This window comes from Meleagris gallopavo, chromosome 11 (genome assembly GCF_000146605.3).
Source record: "Meleagris gallopavo isolate NT-WF06-2002-E0010 breed Aviagen turkey brand Nicholas breeding stock chromosome 11, Turkey_5.1, whole genome shotgun sequence".
Taxonomy (NCBI): domain Eukaryota; kingdom Metazoa; phylum Chordata; class Aves; order Galliformes; family Phasianidae; genus Meleagris; species Meleagris gallopavo.
In genome coordinates, this window is record NC_015021.2 from 3,651,653 (window position 1) to 3,672,113 (window position 20,461).

Below are 20,461 nucleotides of genomic sequence, written 5' to 3' on the forward strand. Positions count from 1 at the left end.
GGGTTTGTAATTTTGTGTCAGGATAGTGCTTTGGTGGCTGGGATGGAAGAAGTGTGGAAAGGGTGACCACGGTCATAGCGTTGGTGGTTGTGTCTTTGTGACTTAAACTAAGTGAAAATTATTTTCCAAGAGAAATGATAAAATGCAGATGCAGAGTTTAGTTATAACATGTTTTGTTTTTCAAGGCATTCAGGATCTTTTGGTTCTTAGTCTTAAAACTCATGACAAAACTGTTCGGAAAGATTTTGCCTCTGCCGTCTTCTTCTACCTGGCCCATGATGATGTAATTCAAACCTACAAAAGAGAGTTACAGGCCTTCAAAACTTCAATAAGTGGTTCGGTAAGCAGAGTTCTCTGTGGTCTATATTCTGTTGCCAATGTCTTTACTGTGTTTTCCTTCCTGCCCAAGGCATATATATACTTCCTTATCCATTTTGTACTTATGTAATGGACTACAATTACATAAAAATCAAGTAGGTCTATAGCTAAATACGTATCTATTGTATGGCTAAATATATTGCAGATGTTTTTCACATTCATTTGACAGTCTGTATTTAATAAACATTAAAAATGCAGAATAAACACTGGATCAATCAATTACTAACATCTGTAGAAGAATGCATCTCATTAATTTTTGGATATTTTCTCATATGCTCAGCTTGTAGTGTAATGTTCTTTAGTCTTTTCATGCCCTTTTCCTTCCTCAATGGCATAAATATAGTCTAGGAATACAGAGTGGCAGTCAGGTAAGCAAGGTGGGCTTGCTGTGTGATAAGCCCTAACTTTGAAGCAATCAGATGGATTTCAGTATTTGCATGGCTTAGAAGAGTTAGAGATCTGCAAGGCCTCAGACAGGAAAGAGTCATGTTGTAGGGTGTTAAACAGAAATGTAGAAAGTTTAGATATTAAGCAATGGCTATTAAATAATTCATAGGTAGAATATTTAAGTAGAGAAACTGAAGTGTGTGGTTTGGACCCAGTCTGCCTAGAAGGAGACAATTTGTTCCAAGGATACTCTTCTTTTTCCCAGACAGATGTCTGATTTCTGAAGAAACAAAGGTAAAAGCAAAAGCAAGTTTCTGACAAGGATGCTCACTTTGATACTGCCCACTTAGAAGTTACATACTTAAGTATCAGCAAGCAATAGGGTCTTTTTGGATGCTTATTAAATTATTTTGACTGTTTCCTGCTATTTCTCTATGTTCTCCTGTTCTACCTGTTGTTTATTCAGGAAGCAGACCTGACTACTATTTTATTTCTTGCTTAGTTACTTTAATGAGAGAGTATATTTCTTACAATCATATAAGTAGCCTTTGTTATACTTAACTGGAAATCTTTGTTCCACTCTATATAACAGTTTGATAGCTATAGAAATACTAGCAAATGTAGAATAGGTAAAGGTATATAGGAGAGAAGCAGCAGCAGTAGTTAAATTTTCATTTGCTGTCACATACTGCTCTTTCAAGTTTTGAATCAAGTTATGATTTTGTTTTTCCACTCTGATTAACTGCATATGATCCAAAATACATACATGTATTTTACATATGTAAAAACAAAATAGAACAAAGTTTCATCTGAGCGAGCAAAATCAGACTTTATATCACGTGAGTTTTTAAAACAGCTTTTCAAAGTCCCTTTTTCTAAGTAAGCCTAATACTTTATTTATAAAATTGAAGAATGCAATATAAGTCTGTACGTTTTTTTGTATTTTAAATTGATACAAGTAGCTGATTATAGAATCAATTACTGTAATTTTACTGATATTTGTGGTTGTATTTCAGACTGCAGTTTTCAAAACTGTTGTCTTTTACAAAAACACAAAGCAGTTATTTGGCTGTACTTACCTCTTCTGATGAGAGGACACTGCTTACATATTACAATAATCTTAGCACTCATATTCTTTCCTGCTTGTTGTATTGCTAAGTTTCCCTCCTTGTATACATTAATGATTGATATTGTTGCATGCAAGCTTCCAGCCCGTGTTGTTGTTGAGATTACAGTTCCAGTTATTACTAGAAGAAATTACAATTGTTACATTTTAATTGTTTTTTATAATTTGATGGACTATAGAAACAAGCATATTTGCTCTTAAAAATGATGCAAACAGTACTGGAAAGGTGGGTGTCATCAGTAATTTGGCAAAAGTTAAGAATAAAAGTGACTTATTACCCCAGTGCCAAGGGAGAAAAATCAAGTTTTGTATAGTGGCAGTGACTGTCAGCCACAACAGCTGAGGTGTGGTCAGTAAGATTTTTCTTCCTGCTTGTTCTGATGTTGGACAAGCCTGTACTGGTTGTGTATTAAACAAGGCTGATGGTGGAGAGTGGTGAGGAGGTCATGGTACAGTGACTACATTCTGCTTCAGGGTAGAGTTACAACCCTAAACTGTTTTTCTAGCAAAATGATACAAAGCTGCCCCTGCTTTCCTGAAACAGCAGGCTACCTCTTGCTAAAATTAGAGATAATTAGATTAAGTTGTGAGGGAATTGTATGGGAACTGTTGATCATGGCCTGAACCTCTGATTGACCACCTGAGGCAAGCAATGAGTCAGCAGTGGGAGCACAGCTGAAGGCAATTCAGCTCCTAGATCCCATTTAATTGCTGACTGCCACTGAGGAAGGATCTCTTTCTGGAGAGAGATCCAGATTATTGTAAGCCTACAACACTGGTGAGCATTCTTCATTTATTATCTTTCCACCATGATAATCCTACTTAGCCTAAGATGCGTACGCCTATTGTTTCTACACCTATTGATTGTACAAGGGATTAAGCTGTTCCATCAATGATGGTATAAGGTAATAAAGGTTATAAGGGGTCAAAGAAGCTCCCAGTTTGCTGTATCAGTGATTGAGCATGGAAAGCAGCACTTTTAAGCTTCCATGCTTTCTGAAGTCTTAAAAATGTTTTGGGAATCCATAGACTGAATTGTGAAATAGCCAGCAGGTATGGCATAAAATGTGGCGTAAAATTCCCTGATTACAGACAAATGAGATGACAATACAGTAATTGAATCAGTATTTCCTATCGGAGGCTGACCTATATTAAGTGATGTGATTTTTAGACAGAGCAAATATATTTGTTTCAATCATACATGCAGTGCCTCTTTTGGGAGTATTTCCAGTGTTTTGAGTGATAGGCATGCTAATGTCAGATACACGTGTAAGAGGATGTAAAAATATCACCAATACATTCATAACTACATCTGGTAAAACTCCCAGCAGTGTAAACATACATTTCCAAGCAATGATTAATTAAAAAGAAACAAGCTTTGCTTTCTTACCAAAGTTGCTTGAACAATAATTGCTTTCTAGAGTCCCACTCCTCTTACACTTTTGCTGGCAGAGGGCAACTGTAGGTTTCGAAACTTTGAAGAACAAAGAAGAAATTAAAAGATACTTTCAAACAAACGCAAGTAGCATGCTTAAAAACATATACATGCTAAGTAGATCTGGTAATGCAAGGGATGAGTATCACAATAATGATGGGTCCCCTTTTTCTGACATCACCTCCAGTCGTCTTTCCATGTGTTCCAGCTACGTTTGTATATTGATGGCATTATACAGTGGGATTTCTTACAGAACATTCACATTTGATTGTAGTGTGATCTTAAATGTGCAAGTTCGTAGTGGTGTTGCCTATTGCTCTAGAGCCATAGTTGTACACTGAAGTCTTATTATTATGGTAATGCTTACTTCAGAGAGAGTGGGAGGACTTATATCTGAAATTACTGTACTGTGATGAAAGAGAGCAGAGTTCAAATCCCTACCTTTTTCTCTGAAGTTTTTGCATTGCTTCACGATATGTAGTTCTGTGTAATTCTGACAGATGGCATATTGAAACACAATAGAATGTGTGAAGATCTTAGTATTAGAGGCCAACAGCTGCTTCGCACTGACTTACATTTTCTTTCTGAAGCTGAGTGCTTTGTTTAAAGACAAGTAAATACACTCCCCCTCTCTCCTTTCCTGCCTACCATTGGAGTGGACATTAACAGTCTCTGAACTTTTTTCAGGTTATTCAAATTATTGGGATGTTTGAGATTGAGAGATGGAGAGATTAAAAACAGTAATAAACCCAGACAACTTATATAAATGGATTTATTTAAAAATAAACAAAAATGCCCAAAAATAGTTGTGAAGAATCTTTGCTTTTTTTTTTCCCTTTAGAATGAAGTATTTTGCAGAAGTCTTACTCAGCCTATTCTTTCTGAAAAAGAGCTTCTGGCCAATTTTCCAACCAGTTATTATTTATATTTCTACTTCTCTTCTAGTAGTATAAATTGGTTCAAAAATAAGATTTCTAAAATTCAAATGAATGATGCTGAAATTTTGTCTTCAGTGCAGGTCCATGATGGTTAGATCTTCTTATTTGCTATTCTGCCTTTTGAATCTCAAGTTTAATACTTGAACCACGTTTAGTGATGTGGGATTTCTGTTGTTGTTTTGTTTCATCTTAATGTGATCTTCATTTGGTATTCGATAGGCCTCTATAGAAAGGCTGCAGCATGAGACAGGTGACAGCATGGATTAACTGAGACCAAATGTTGGAAGTAACAACTTTATGAAGTGCTTTATAACTAAAAAGAGCTGAATTATTTATTATCAAACTATCAGTTCTATCAGGATGATTTGCAGTTCACTAAGATTTCATTTTTATACTGCTTTTTTAAATCTATTTTAAATATCTTTCAGTATTTAAGCGCTGCAGCTTCTTTGTTTTCTTCTGGAAAGCCATTACTGTCCTGACTTCTGATGTGTTTTAAGTACAAATTAGGTTGTGCTGCCAAACATCATAAATAATTTGGTTTTGTGCTATAACTGTATCTTAAACCTCTCATTCAGGTTATGGAAACTTCAGAACCTCAGCAATAGGATTTCTCTGAAGGCCTTGCCAAAACGCCTTTGATCTTTCATATGTGCTGTTTCATCTTAAATATAAAAGGAGCTTATTTTTAGTCTGACATATTTCGTGATAAATTTCTGCCCCTGAACATTTTTGAATAAACACAATTCTGAGAGAAGGTATGTTGATAGGACGCTCAGAAAATGTGAAGAGGGCTCAGATGGTTTAAATAGCAATGTTGCTTAATCTTAATAACTAAACAAAGAGAAATACGGGCAAACATTTACAAATTAGCTTGTCTGGAAGAACTTTTTTTAAAAATAAAATTACTTATTGTAATATGTGGACCTTCCTATAAAAAGAAAACAGTAATTGCTCATTATTCGGTGGAATTTGGTAAAAGATATTTGCTCATAAGCTGTCAAAATTCTGAGAAGAGATGATGATAATATTCTCTTATCTGAAGTAACTGTTACAGTGAACTGGAGAGATTTCCTATTAATAATATTAAGTAGATTCTACATGCTCTCTTGAGTATATTAATTTTTAATTAATTCCTTCAACATTTTAAGCACTAACAAACCACAAAACTGATTTTAATATGCTTCATGTTACATTTTTCTAACCCTCTCTTCCTGGAATAAATTAGTTTTATAATCAAATAAAGTCAAAAAAACTTACCTGATGTAGCAGGGATTGTTGTGGTAGTAGGTGGAACTGTAGTTGTGGGTAACTTTTTTGGTCTAAATTTATAATGGCCAATAAAACCATCAGCTGTTAAACTTAAATCAGATAAAAACTGAATGAACAACTCATTTTTCTCAGATAGAATAGGCCTGGAATAGAAAAACAAAATAACTTTTATTAGCTTTAATGTCAAAACTAAAAAAACATGAATAGCATTCTTACACAAAAGAAAACAGATTGCGCTTCGAGTTTATTATTGATGTAAATGCAATATCTGCCCCTAGACTACTGCTAGAATACATGCTCCTTTTGCTAGCATGTCCGACACTGATGCTGTGACTGTGAAACTCATTCTGTTGAATCACGAAAACCTCTGATTCCTGAGGGTTATGTCAGTATAAATATCTTTAAATTCTTCTGTGTGACTTCACTGCAAACTTCACTTCTGTGGAATTTCATTCCATGGGGATAGGTTAATACAGTGAGAAAATATGTTAAAGGAATCCTCAGTATGTAGCAGAGTTGAGTAAATGTTTTGGGGTTTCAGTTCGTTTTTATTTAATGGAAAATACATTATGTGTTTGGAAGATCTGATGGAAATGAATTTGATGTGGAACTCTGAAATTCTTCAATAAAATAACTAAAAATATTTTGCTACTTCTGTGTGGCTGTATTTTACCAGAAATTGGATTTTTATTAGTGAGGCCTTACAGAGCTAGTGGTGTTATTTTGTTAGGATTTGAAATGTCATAAACAAGTGCTTGTCAGTGTATTAGTTTTTAGTTCATACACTGTAGTATCTACTGTGATGCTAAGTAAGCCTGGATGTAGACTTTGTTGAAGACTTCCACTAGAGAAAATTGTATAGCATGCAACTCTAGCAAAGGAGCACAATGCTCATTCCTTTAAGCATTCCACAGACCTTGTCTCAGTATCAATTAATATCTATGAACACCCATTTTTTCAAGCAAGACCACATTTTGTTTGGAAAGAAGGAAAATGAATATAGAGGCAGACAGAACTTGAGAGAAGAAAGTAGAAAATGGTTGTAAGATGTATTTTCACTAAAATGATCCTCTTGCATCTTTCCAGAATTTGTGATAGTGTTCATGAGCTTTGGGCAGAAGTTCTTCAGAACTTTTCATAACACTTTCTAACACCTTATACCTGGAAAAACTTATGATCATCTCTTTTTTTCTTTTCCTTTTCAGCAGGTATTACAGAAGTCAGCTTGCTAGGGGCTGAATCTGACACTAAAGTGCATAATTATCTGAAATTCTGTAGACTTACTGTTGCTGTGGTAAATGCACAGACTGTAATTTTCTTACCACAGCACTGATAAAGGCTTTGGAATTAGGAGGGTACTTACCAGCTGTAGGAAAACTTTGTTCCGCTTGCTGAATACTAGATATAAAAAGCCAAACAATCTGAAAAATTGGACCTGTATATTTTTTTAAGTGTCTTTTTTTAATCTCAAGTGCTGGTTTTGTTGCTGTTTGGTTTTTTCTTTTTTTTTTCTCCTAATAAAATGTTATTACACGTACTATTCATTTATATTTCATACTAATTGTAATTAGGAATCAGATATGTGGTTATACTGTATGTTAGCTGGTCTACAGTAGGATCTGGGTTCATCTTTGTAACCATCAAATAAGTTCAAGGTATTCACTTTATTCTGTTTCTGTTTCAGAATGCCATGTTACATTATTTGTAACTGCTTATTAGTGAATTTCAACTTGCATAATTGCTGTGTTAGGCAGCTAATACTCTTTATAGAAGTCTTCCTTCATTATTCAGTTTACATATCATGGTTTGCTTTTCTTTTGCTACAGGAGTTTGGTTTCTGGTAAACTATGGTGAGCATTTTGCAGCTAGTGGAAAACCCCCAGGAGACACACTTGCTTCTTGTCACTAAATACATAAGTTGTCTATATATCACTCAACAAGGGAAAGTGACCGTGCTGAAGCTCTTTATTGGATCAGGTTAGTAAGCAGTGCTGTCCTAAAATTGGCTGTCAGTACACTTCTAACATTCTGTAACAGGAAATCTCATCTCTAAGCTATGTGGCCTGGGTCTGAGCCCAGACTTCTGCCCTTATTTGCCTGTTGCACAAAGTCCATACTAAAATGTCTATGTTGTGAAGCCCACTAGAACTTTGGCAGACCAGTGTACAGCTTTGACCTGCTTTGGGAATAGATGCTGAGCCACAGCTGAGAGGTGGTTTAGGAAGCTACTTCTGGCCACCTCTTATGGATTAACTGGCACTTCTTTCTTCTGCACTGCCTTGTCAGCCAAGATCAGATCCCAATGGTTCAAAATGTACTTGTGCAGCTGGCGTAGCTCTTAGCTGGAATGAAGCGACTACATTCCAGGGACTGGAGGCCACCAGCTTCATTTTTAAGGGGTGTTGTTCTCTGCTGCCTTTTGAGAATCAAGGGAAGGATAAGATCTTGTCAAGTTCAGTTCTTACCTGAGTTGGAAAAAGTCTGCAATGTCACAACATACGTACAGTAAAACTAGACTCTGTGCTCTTGTTTTGTGGACTCCTTAATACTAACTGCCTTGCGCAGTCTTCCTCCATCTCACAGCTTTGCTGTTGGAGGCAATACGGAAAGATAGTTCTACTACTGAAGTTCTTCCTACAAACAAAGAAGTGATTGTGTGTAACTGTAGCTAACACTTAGTCTCTTACATCCTTTTAATGGCCTGAAGTAGCTAGCACCTAAAGAACATTCTTCCAGTAGCACTGTAGTGTCATTATCTTCTAGTATTTCAGTATTTAACTGAACTACAAGAAGGCTGCACTGAACTTTAAGCCTCAAAAGATGCATCTTTTTCAAAGGGAAACTTAGGAAAGTTTAACACCAAAAGCTTAAGGTGGCTGAAGGAAACTGAAGACTATATTCCAGGTGCACCCCTACCTACCCTTAATTAAATCCTTACCAAACTTCTAATAAATTTTTGTAAGGCTAAGCTTACTCTCTTTATTTCTAGGACTGTCCTGCTATTAGGTAATGATCAAAAATAGCAAGAGAGAGTGAAGCTGTTGCATGGAGAAGAAAAGTCTGTAAGAATTCTGCAGAATGTCTGCCTACCCTCTTGTCTCCAGAGGATATACTGTGTAACCTTAGAAAAACATCCAACCAAAACTGCAAAAACCTCACAGTAAATCTCAGCCCAGCACACTGTCCCTAGGAAGACTGATGCATGTACCTCCTTCCCTATCGCAGTTGCTCTTGGGAATCAAACTAGCTGTCACTTCTGAGACTTAATTCTATTCACATGCTTACATTATTTTTACTAGCTTGTATATCCTCTTCATTCTGAAAAGCTACTCCTTTTTAAAAGGCTTAATGGAAGAGGTATTATGTGGAGGGAAAAAAAAAAAAGCTAAAAATTATTAGCCTCACACAAGAAAATTTATACACTTTTTAAATAATTATGATCTATTATTGCCAGATCTGTTTATATACTGATGGTGCCTCTATGCTGGGGGGGTGTTTTATGGGGGGAGGCAGAGCCAGAGGGATCATGTTGGGGGTATTTTGGGCGAGATGGCAGTTTGAGTGGGTTGGGGTTATTTTTTCTGAGTGTGGCATCAGCAATTTGGCAGCTAAGCTGCTGCTGAAAGCCTATGGTGGTACCCAACATGTTCATGTGTCATGAAGGGGCACTGCTCAGTGGAAGGGCTGGTGAGCAGCCATGGAATGAGCAGAAGTGTGTGCAGGGGGTAGAATGAAGCAGAGTAAAGAGCCAAGAGACTAGGGAGGTCAGTTGGATCTTTGCAATTTGGTATCTGTCATCAAAACACAGTGATGCTAACATTCAGTTAGCATTAATACTGGTATTATATGTACATGCTAATACCAATAACATTAGCATGGGTATCACTAGAGAGTGCTCTAACGAGGCTTGAGAGACAGGACAGAACTTGGATTGGAAACAAGGATAGTCACCGACAAATCAGGGAAAAGGAAAAACCTGAGGAGAGATGGATATTATTAAGCAACTTCTAGAAATGCAATTGAAGGTAGAAAATGACTTATTAAGGAAAAAAAATCAAAAACCAAGTATAGAACTGTTAGCAGAGCAATACATAGCGCTGTGAAGCTCATAATCACAGAAAGTTACTTACGCTGGTGGACTGTCTCCACAATACTTCCCAATTCTTTTAGCATCATTGATTTCCCCACCATTAAACACAGCAACATAGTCATATCTGCAGTAGTTGTCTCTCTCCACATCAAACTTCTCAAACTTTAATTCTATTAGCTGCAGGGAAAGTGCAAGTAATTTAGTAAGACTTTGATAACAAAGTTAGTACTTCTTACACTAAATGGCCTCTTCAGATGCGATTTATTTTTGCTGTCTATAATGGTGAATTATTCAATCCACCTAATATGGGTTTGATATTTTAATCCATGTAAATTCTCTCCAGTAGAGAAATAGTTCAAAATATGACCTTAATATTCTATAAAATATTTTGTTCTCAATTTTTATTTGAGAGATGGTGGTCATGAATGGTGATTAAGAGTAGTTCTCTTTACAAAAAGAGGAATATAAAAACCTGGAGATAGTTAAGAAAAGCAACCTACCAATGGGCTTGGTGAGCAAGATTTCTGACTTTGTGCCAAGTTAAAGAGCAGATTGCTCAGCAACAACCAGAAAATGTGAAGCTACAATGAAGATGAGCTCTACAGCATAGGGAACAACACATTATAGCCATATGTAGCTCAGTGGCAAACACATGCTTTATCTCTTCTGTTCTCAGCTCTATTTAGACCTTAACAAAATGGGAACTTGCACTTTGAAGGCATCTGGCTAAGCATGTTATGAGATGAAGCCTTCAAAATATAAAACGATAAAACTAATGAAACATATATTGAAGATCCTTGCGTAAGGCTCATCTGAATATATTCCCTGTGCTGTGAGCAGAATCAAGAACAGTTTCTGCTTTTAATAAGCTGAACCAGCTCTGCCTGGTTACCTCAATAACAAACTGAAGTGAAATTGAAAGTGCTACAAATAGTCTTAAGCTGAACATTCATCACCATCATTATCATGTTAGGTCCTGAGATGATCACTTCCCCTAGCTTATTTTGCATGATGTTTTGTTGATTAACAAAATTGTCTTTAAAAGATCTTCTCTAAAAGCCTCACCAGTCATAGACGCTCTAGAAATTGAATACAGGGGAATTTATCAGTGTGCATGAGAGGGTGTTTAGTGCTTCTCGCGTTCTCTCAGCTGCCCCATGTCACATAAGAAAGGTGAGTACAACTGAAGTGCAGGTGGGCCTGCACTCTGCTCACCTCCCTGACTTCAAGTTTCAGCCAGGCAGTATTTTTACCACAAATGCAGCATGAGTGGCACAGTGGCACCGCTGTGTGTGGCTGCTGGGGAGGGAGGTGCGGGTAAGGCAGCGCGTTACCTGGTTCTTGGGGGCCACGATGTGCCAGGAGCACGTGACGCCTGCTGGGTAGTCCCGCTCTGGCCAGTTGGGTGTTTGGAAGGAGCCAGAAGGCTTCTCCAGCCGTCCCCCACAGTACTGGTCACCTGAAAGTACAGCACATCGTGTGCGGTATAATGTGGGCGATGGGCTGACCTTGCTGTGCTGTGTGTCGGTGCCCAGGTGCTGCTGGGGCCTCAGGGAGATCTGTGAGGAGAGGCTGAGCTACGCCATGCTGGGCACTGCGGGCTCCAGCAGCCCCAGTGCTGTCAGCTGGGCCCAGCAGCATGCTGGCAGCTCCTCAGAGAAAATGCCATGAAAAAAGGGCATAAAACACCAAAGATAGAGAAGAGAAAGATGGGGGAAGGGAAAAGCAGCCCTGTGAATAGCAGCAGGAAGAGCAGAGTGCTCACACCCACTGGAAGCGTTCCCTGAGCTGTGCCCTGTCAAGCGCCCACCGCATGCAGGTGCGTTCCTCTGCTCCTCAGCCCCAGGTCACAGACCTGCACCAGGTATGTAATTCTTATTTGCAGTAGGATTATGAGTCTTTATAAAAGTGATTTCATCATGTCATGGTTGTCTCTATATTCTCGTTTGTGCTGGTAGCAAAAGCCTTCAAGTGGAGTGGTTGACAGGCCAAGAGCACAGTGACACATCCTTCCTGTCATTTCCAAGCAAAAACTAATGCCTTTGACTACAGTTGTCCCTAATACGTTTTTCTTTCTTATTTTTTTAAACAAGCATAGAAGTTTACAACCCCCAATGTTGTGTAGCATGGTACTGTAGCCACTTGAAGAGCTCCCTGAGAAAAAAATGTCCTCTCCTTTCCTTTGCAGCCACTTGCTTTATGTATTAGAAGTGACAGCGCCTGTATTACCACTGTGTTACCAATTTGCTTTCTCTACATCAGTCCTGACTTCAGGGCTGACTCGTACACTCTTGTGGAACTGTTTTCCACTTTTCTGTGCTGAATTTTATCTGCCATTTTACTGACAAGCTATTACTGTATCGCTGCTAGATGCAGCCCTTCTGCAACTCTTAGAGTTCAGTCAATTCTCTTCCTTAGCACTTTGATTAACGAGCTGGTATGGGTAAGCAACTGTACTCTGCTGTTTGCTAAGCAAGTTAGTTAATGAATACATTGAGCGCCACAATTCCTAATGCCTCTGAAACCGCATCTTAAGCGTTAGTGTAGCTCTCCGTAAATTCGTCTTCAGCACATCTGTAACTGTTGGTTACCTCTTTCATGTGGTTCTGCTGCAGAAAACTTTGCAATGAATCCACTTCCTGCAGTATTAGCATCTGAAGTCATCTGCACCAACATTTTATTGCTGCTGGATACAAGGGCACCTGGTTTCACTGTACCACAGAACCTCCCGATGCGCTGTCCGTTGGTGTGGCCGCTGTATATATCCACAAAATCGTATCGGCACAAATTGTCACTTTCCAGGTCTAAGTATCTAAAAGAAAGAACCACCACTTTTCCTTCGGGAACCTGAGAGAGAGAAGGAGGGAGACAGAGATCTTGAGGTGTGACTGACAGCACGTACCTATCCGATGTGTGTACACGAATATTTTCACATCCTTCTCCTCTTGCCTATTAAGTTCTTTTTGCCAGCTATACCCCCGAACAATGGTTTTTAACATCTTATTGGGCCAATTGTAAAAATAAAGCTCTGGCCATCTCAGCTGCCATTATCTTCCTCCCGATGCACAGTACCCTCTACCCAGATACTCATAGCTGGTTACGTGCCATCACCTCCCAGTTCAGTGTGGCAGGTTTCACTTAGTCCTGCTGAAAGTACGTGCTCAGCCAGGCGGCTCCCTGTCACCGAGGGAGGCTAGGGGGTGAAATGAACAGGGGTACTTTCTTTTAAATATGGAACAAGCCATTTATAATTTTGAGGAAATGAAATGGCTGCTCTTATGTTGCTGATTGGTCATATGGTTTCATAGGGTTTTATTTATTTATTTACATAACTTACATTTTATAGCTAATGCTGAGCAACCTTGGAGTAGGTTCATTCAGCTTGAAGACTGCACTTACATTTGGAAAACATGTGTAAAACTATAAAGAGTTCCAAAGAACCATTAGTGGGTGTCCTCAATACAAAAAAATTTTCTTTTCTGAAGCATTTGAGTAAACATAAGACAGGGTACATCTCATATGTCTGTATCTGTGGGCATTGTGAAAGAGGGAAGAGTACTGACAAGGATGTAAATTAACAGAGGATAGTCCTCCTTTCAAGGAGGAGAATGTTCCTTAGGATAGATTTGCAAGCTTTTAAGAGCATAAGCAGCACGCTGAGAAGTGAAAACTATTCTAACAAGCACTCAGTACTACTTAACAGGACAGAAAGAAGAGAAAAACTATTTTAAAGCATAGAGGGACCTCGGATAGGCAGAATGTGATTATCTCAATTTGTAGTCCACTAGAGTGGTTACCAATTAAAATAATTGCAGCAGTCCTGTTTTACTGAGACACTGCTATTTTCTGCTTTAAATACATAACATACACTTAATATATCTGCAGTAAGTCCATATTTACACCACTCTATTTGAGAGCTTGTGAATTTTTTCCTTCCTTAAGAGTGACTCATTTTAAAAAACACCAGTTTGAGATAAACTGGACCTAAACTGTTTCTATATGAAATTGTCAAAGTCTTTGAATTCTCTCAGTTGTTAAAAATGCTTTTTCAGATGGAAGAGGATAGATGGAAATGAGTTCTTAACCCACGGAAGAGACCAATAAAAGCAGCAATAACCAAATGTAATGAAAAAAACGTGCTGCTTATATATTAAGGTTACTCGTTTCTGTGGCTACTTTCATGTCCAGTGCCGGTACTGATCCTGCAGGGCAGACTTTGCACAAGCTGATCACATCTGCCCAGGGCACACATACATGCTGGCTGATCAGCCCTGCTGCATTCACGTTGTTGTGTAGAATTTACTGTCAGAATACGTTCCTTTAATCCTTGTGCAAAGTTCTCTCCAAAAATGCATTCAGCTCTCCTGTGCTGACGCATGTTATTACCACTACTACTACTAGTACATCAAAACCACAGAGCTCATCTAATCTTACCCAGAAATTCCAAAGCACAATGACTATGTTTTAGAAAACTTTCAGGTCAAATGTTAGGTTTAGCTCTCGTGCTACTGAAATGAGCAAGCCCTGTACAGGAAAATAACCCACATGTGTATTTATTCAGGATGAGGCAAATACAGACGTGGGGACATTTTGTAAGAATTTCTGTGAAAGCAATATGACTCCTTGAGTTGCTGATCTCGTAACTAAACCTCTCGTTATTGCTTTCACTTGTCTCCTGGTCTGGATCACTGAGAGGCATTAAGGCGTGTATCATTTTAACAGAAAAAAAGTTTAAGAGGAATGTGGGATTCATTTCAGAAGAACAGAAGTTATTTACAGTTATCCTACAGATTCTGTGTGACTAAAGAAAAATGCTGGCCGTAAATTTAGTCAGATAAAGTCAGATATAGGCAGTTAACTAAAAGCATCCTCTTTTCAGAAGTAGTAAACAGCTGCGCGTAAAATAGTGTGTGCTCTTCTGGAGTTGGAACGCTTGTTATTTTTAATTTTATCCTGGTACAACAGGAACCAGGTGACCTTTCAAAGTCACCATGTTTTAATTTAACACAGGCTAAGTTCTTTGTCCAGCATTTCCCACTACATACTTTCAGCGTCTTGCAGTTTTGCTACAACTTACTCATCTTTGATGAGTTTCCCCTTTTCCTTCCACTGTTTCTGAAAGTTGAGCTGCTCCATCATATTAGAGAAAATAGTTTTGTCAGTCCTTATCAGATTTTCCCTACTTTCTCAGCTTCAATTTCTTCTATGAAGACACTTGGTCCCTTCAGGAGCTTGGAAAAGGAAGCTGAAATGTGGGAGCTAGCTGATTTTGGGGTAAGAAAGAGGATTTTTGCTTTTCTGCAGCACTCACACATTTCTCTAGGCTTCCCACTCCCTTGTGCTGCCCCAGGTGGGGCACTCCAGCACATACAGCTGACCAGTGACTGAGAGGGAGGAGGATGGCAAAGCAGCCTGACTGAATTGCCGGCCTGCCATTCACTCCAGTCTTGGGTTTTCTGTTTCGTGGTAAGAGGAATCCTATGCGTTGTTATATGCTTCCTTCTTTCTTCACTACTGACTGTGTTATACTGTACTTCATGACCTTATATATTTTGTAACAGTTTTTATTGTCTCTAGCTTTCAGTCTACTTAATCTTGGCCAAGACTGTTCCCCATAGTTGTATTCAGCCCCATGGTCATGAATGTTTAACAAGAAGCCTATGCAGACCTTAGCTATCAGAACAATCCTTGCACACATTCAGCCAAATTTGAGAAGAAAAGTTGTTTATATTTATGTGAAGTGGGTTCCTTAATAACAGGTACTACTTTCTGTCATTACGTTACATATTAATGTCATTACGTTACATATTAATGTCATTACTTTATATATATTACTGTCATTACTTATTTTAATAATATTTGTCATTATTCACAAACAACAAATGTGTTCCTCCATGCTGCAGGAATTACAGGTTTGTGGGCTGACCAGATGACACACATGAGTGCAGATGATGGCAGTTCCACAATCTGGTAACAGCCACACCAGTTTGCAGCTACTCCCAAGGAATCCCACCCTCAATACACGCATTTTTGGAAAACAATACTTTTCTTTAATTTCTACCATTTCCTTTTCAAAATGTTGAAAGCCAGCATGTTAAAATCTGCCAATGTTTATCCTTGGCCATTTCAAATATTGCTCCATGAAAAACCCAGGGGAGAAAGCAGAGGCCAACATGATTCAGTTTTGTTTGAGACACATCCGAGCCTGATGCAGTATGAAGATGGGATACCTCAGGGGAGGAATTGGAAGGGTTTGTAGTTCTCACATGAAAGATAAAGAGAAAGAAGTCAAAGGAAGAATATGATGTGATGCCTCCCTTGCAGGGTGTGCCTTATTATTCTGTTTTATCCATCCAACTGGTATTTTGCAATGGTAGAGCCACAGCTTCTGCTCCTCCTTGTCATACTGAGGGTGACTGACCCTTACCTGCCCTTTACTTCACTTATGTTACTCTCTGAACTTCTTTAGGATCAGATATTATGGTACTGAACTCCTGTGAAGGATGCTGCTTCTTTTCATGAATTTGCATTATTCCTATTGAAAGCTGAAGGAAAAGAGTGCTCTGTGAATTCTGGGGAAGAGTTGTTCCAGAGCATAATTTTCATAAATTATCCATGTAGGATATTAACCTCTTGGAATGAGCACGATTATCTTATATATAGAAACCTACTGCAAAATAAGATTACTAGATCTTTTTTGGTTATCATTCATTGCAGGTATTTAATGCTACGTTAATTAAAATTTACTTACATTTAAAGTAATGGAGCTACTTTCCTGTTGTTGTTCTCACTGAAAAAAAGAGCTTTTTCATTGTTATGCCTCTTCCAGTTTCTGGGGAGAATTCCCAAATCATCTCACTCTTCCGAATTATTTGTTTTAGATTATTTGCTTTCGAAATGATCATTTATTGGTGAAAAATCCTGAAATACTAACTTTCTGAGAAAATATTTTGGCCAATTTTTAAACCAATACTGTAAATGTTTAATAGCAAAATACTGATTGTATGTTATGCCATAGCAGTCCCAGGTAGACTTGAAAAAACATATCAGCTATTTTCAAGCTAAACACATTAGTTGTCTCTACCAAGAATGAATGTGAAAGATACTTGGAATGACATCCCAGGATGAGCCACAGTTTGAGCCCAGTCTCTTGTTCTCTAGCTCCATCCTCTTCAGCCAGAAAGAATGATTCAAGAAATTCGTATCAGTTTGCTCTCCCTGGCAAGCCACCAGATTCTGTTAAACTGTTCATTTGCAGCCCATGCAACTATGAGGAAAGACCTTCTCTACAGGAAGCTGCACATCTATATGGGAAAACAAAGGGCAGATTCCCAACCTCCCTGATAAGTAAAATTTTCAGACTCTGTTTATTGTCAGCAAATCTGCTGGGACAGCTCCTGAACTATAAAAACATAACCTTACATAACTCTGACAGTCTTCGGTATTATTTTTGCATGTAAAATTGCAAGACTTTTAAAAGAACTGCAGTCTGCCAGAAAAACACAGGATAGTGATCCAGATTGTTGGACTGTGTGACATATTTATGTGAGGTGATAGCCAAGAAGGATTACAGAGCATTAAAAGTAAACGTATGTGACATTTTAGATAAAGCTATATACGTTACTATAGGAAAGGAAATATCTGTACAAATGACTTGTTAGCAAAGCCAACTGAAAGCTGCAGGGTAGTCTGCCAAGGTTGTAATAGAACCACAAGCATGTGCTGAACACTTCTTAGAGCTCTTAGAATAGAGGAGCTGTTTTCTTTAGCCAGCTGAAAAAGTCCCAGTCTCTTGAACTAACAGAACTATAATTGAGTTAGAGAGACTCTTCTAGTTCCAGCAAACCAGTTGGAAGGATTTCAGCTGATACACTGCTACGTTGCTTTATCTGTATTACCCATACATTTTCCAAACCTGCTTTCTTCTAAAGAATGAATTAGCTGTCAATGCCTTGCTGGGGATTTTCTCTCTAGGTGATGAGATCCTCTAATTGAGAAAACACAGCCTCGTGCTTCTTGAGCCCCAGATGGAAAGTAATCTCTTCCAGCCTTGTAGATTGGCCTGATCCTGCACCAGACAGTGGGTTTCAGGAAGATGCTCACTGCCATTGAGTAAAATGGAGAGGCAAGAGCCTCGCTCTCCTTCCAAGATAAGATGCTAAATGAGGAAGCTTAACTTAGTAACTGCAGCACATGTATTTCTTCATGGCAGTGAAACTTGCTTTTTTCTTTGGGTGTTTCTGTAAACTATTTTGAGTCTCGGCGTATCTGGTGAAAGGAATTTGTTGTTTAAACTCCGGTAAACCAGATGCTTGAGTGTACCATCTTCCTTTAGTTTGGTAAATCACTCTTTTTACAGACTGAGGCTGCACAGTTTGATAGGCCTTTCCTACATCCTCCCTGCACTTCCAACAGACAGGGTGTTCTGCACAATTCATGGGGAAAATATCTGCTTGGCAGAGTGAACAGTGTCTAACTGGAGTTGCATGAGGTGTGGGCACAAGGAAGCCTCAGCTACTGTAGTCATGCAGCGCTTCTCTGATCTTGAGTGAGCTACAGAGGGCAGGACAACATCAGCCAGAAAAGCAGGGGCAAATGGCAGCAGAGCTGCAAAGTAAGGATGAGGATGGTGTTGAAATGTCAGGAGCCAATGACTTCCCTCCCATGCTCAACAAGGCCCGAGTGCAGACATAGCTCTGCTATAGCTTTGTGGTAAGGCTGCTCACACCTGTAAGGCTAACCTGGGTGCTCACATCTTGTTGGCAAGAGCAGCTTTAAGTCTGCCATGAAACCATGCTGGGAACTCATTAAATACAACCAACTGTCCTCCCGTTACTTCCAACAGATGCAGAATGGCAGCTCCAGGGGAGCTGCTTTCATTTATGCTCTGAAAGTTTTAATGGTAACAAAAATGATGCTCTTGTCATCAAGATGAATATCCTTCAGATTCAGCGCTGAACTTTTGAACATCTAATACCGATTTATGTTGGTAAACTAACTTGGGTTATTTTTCCTTCTATTTAAGGCATGTGCCTATGACCCCAAATGGAAGTGGCGTCTGCTGTTCAGATGGCAAGGTGGGCCATGCTGAGTGCTGAGATCCCAGCCTCCTCAGACACCAAGAAGCAAGTCTATTTGCAAGCATACCTCTCATACCGTACTTGTCTGGATAATGCCCTTCATGGATTAAAGGTAACCTTTAACTCGGCCCTAATAATTAGGCAGCATGAAGGTGCAGAAAGCAGCCGTTGCAGCTTCATAGCCTTGTCCTTCAGACTCAATGTTTAAAATTACATCACTCATTGGTACAAGAGCTGTTTCAACCAAACACTGTAAACAGATCAATGCCTCCTGCTTTGCGTCAGCATCTCTATAGTAGCAGGAGACAATTACCCTGTAACATCCTGTTCGGCTGCCATCACCGGCCCATAGTGCAGGCTTTGAACTAAGGCCGTTTTTACTGCTCCCTTCAACACAAAGACCACTTTGTTACATACTGCTTTTTCTTCTGCAGAGTCCATACTCTAGGGCTGAATGTCACAGGAGCTCTTAGCGAGCTGTGCATAAAAAGATGGAAGGGGAATTTGGTGGGCAGATGTGGAAGGCTCCATTTGTACTGATGCGAGGAAAAGGAAAGTTGTTTGTTCACATCTCTTTTTCTGAGTCTGCGAATTAGGACACATCCAGCACTGAACTGTTCAGGCCTTGTTGCCTAATGGTGTCTGTGAGTACAGTGCCTCTACCCTACAGCCTCATCTCGACATCAAAATATGAAATCACAATCTACGCTTTTCCATGGCCATCGGTAAACGTAACAACACTTCCTTTTTGCTTTGCTGTGTGACACAGTCCAGTTGTCCTTCCTGGCAGAACAGCATTACTACGAGTACACTACAAGCAAACCTATTCATGCTATTTTCATTTCTTCTTGAAACTTCTGCATCTCCTTGCCAATGAGTTTTGCTTTTCATGATGTTTTATGTTGCCTCAAAGCTTTGCTTTACTATTCTGGTCTAACTGCTGATTTCTGTGCTGAGAACTGTACGTGTTTGCTCTCAATGGGGTTGATTTTAAAACAGTTAAGACATATCTATGGAAGCCAGTGAAATTTTGATCTGACCGTAGACAAGATCTGTTCTTTACTGCACCTTTTAGCCACTCTTATCATATATATCAGAGCCTCCTAAAGTGCTCTGGATAGCTGAGCTGTACTGAGTTCCTGAGCTCACTACTGCACGCATCTCCTGCCCCCTACGAACCACTGGCATTAACAGCAATTCATTACCTGGCTTTGTGAGATTAGAAGTTCTTACCGTGATCTTCCAGGTACATTTGCTGTTTGGAGGGTACACTCCCGGAAATCCTTCACTCCCAATGAACCCCGACTCTCCCGATACAACTCCTCCACATGTAAATGTAGGCCTGAGGATAACAGGAAAAACAGCACTTCGTTTTTAACTATACCTCATTTATTGTTTGTATAATAAGAAAGGGGTGCTGACAGTCTGAAATCTTAAACCAAAGCTGGAATATTTAAAATTCTCAGTAACTTCAGACGAACTTTTCACTGCCTGTCTGATGTCAGCAAGGACACTGTGTGCAGTGCAACAGCCTTGACGGGTACCTTTTCTCATGTTCTACTGTGCGTGGTCGTGGTGCATTGTAGAAAATCGCTGTTTTAATTATCAATAATTATTAACAAGTCTTTAGATAATAAAATTAAGTACTAATTCTCATCTATTCCACCCCACGATGCCCTGAACTCAGCCATGTAACAAAGCAGCTCTCAGGCAGTTTCCTACAGCTCGAGGCCGCCAACCGCCCGCACGCAGCTC

The 20,461-nt window shown here is 39.1% G+C and overlaps 1 protein-coding gene across 1 annotated transcript in view; it reads right to left on the bottom strand.

Moving 5' to 3' along the window:
* PCOLCE2 (procollagen C-endopeptidase enhancer 2) overlaps window positions 1–20,461 on the bottom strand; it is a 20,815-nt gene continuing 354 nt past the window's right edge. Inside the window, exons 2-9 of the mRNA XM_031555067.1 lie at window positions 19,940–20,048; window positions 12,218–12,473; window positions 10,961–11,085; window positions 9,667–9,803; window positions 5,525–5,679; window positions 3,282–3,365; window positions 1,845–2,012; window positions 1–294 (exon numbers count right to left, since the gene is read on the bottom strand). Of these exons, the coding sequence (XP_031410927.1) occupies window positions 158–294; window positions 1,845–2,012; window positions 3,282–3,365; window positions 5,525–5,679; window positions 9,667–9,803; window positions 10,961–11,085; window positions 12,218–12,473; window positions 19,940–20,048 (1,171 nt within the window). The 3' untranslated portion in view covers window positions 1–157. The remainder of the gene's footprint in view (window positions 295–1,844; window positions 2,013–3,281; window positions 3,366–5,524; window positions 5,680–9,666; window positions 9,804–10,960; window positions 11,086–12,217; window positions 12,474–19,939; window positions 20,049–20,461) is intronic.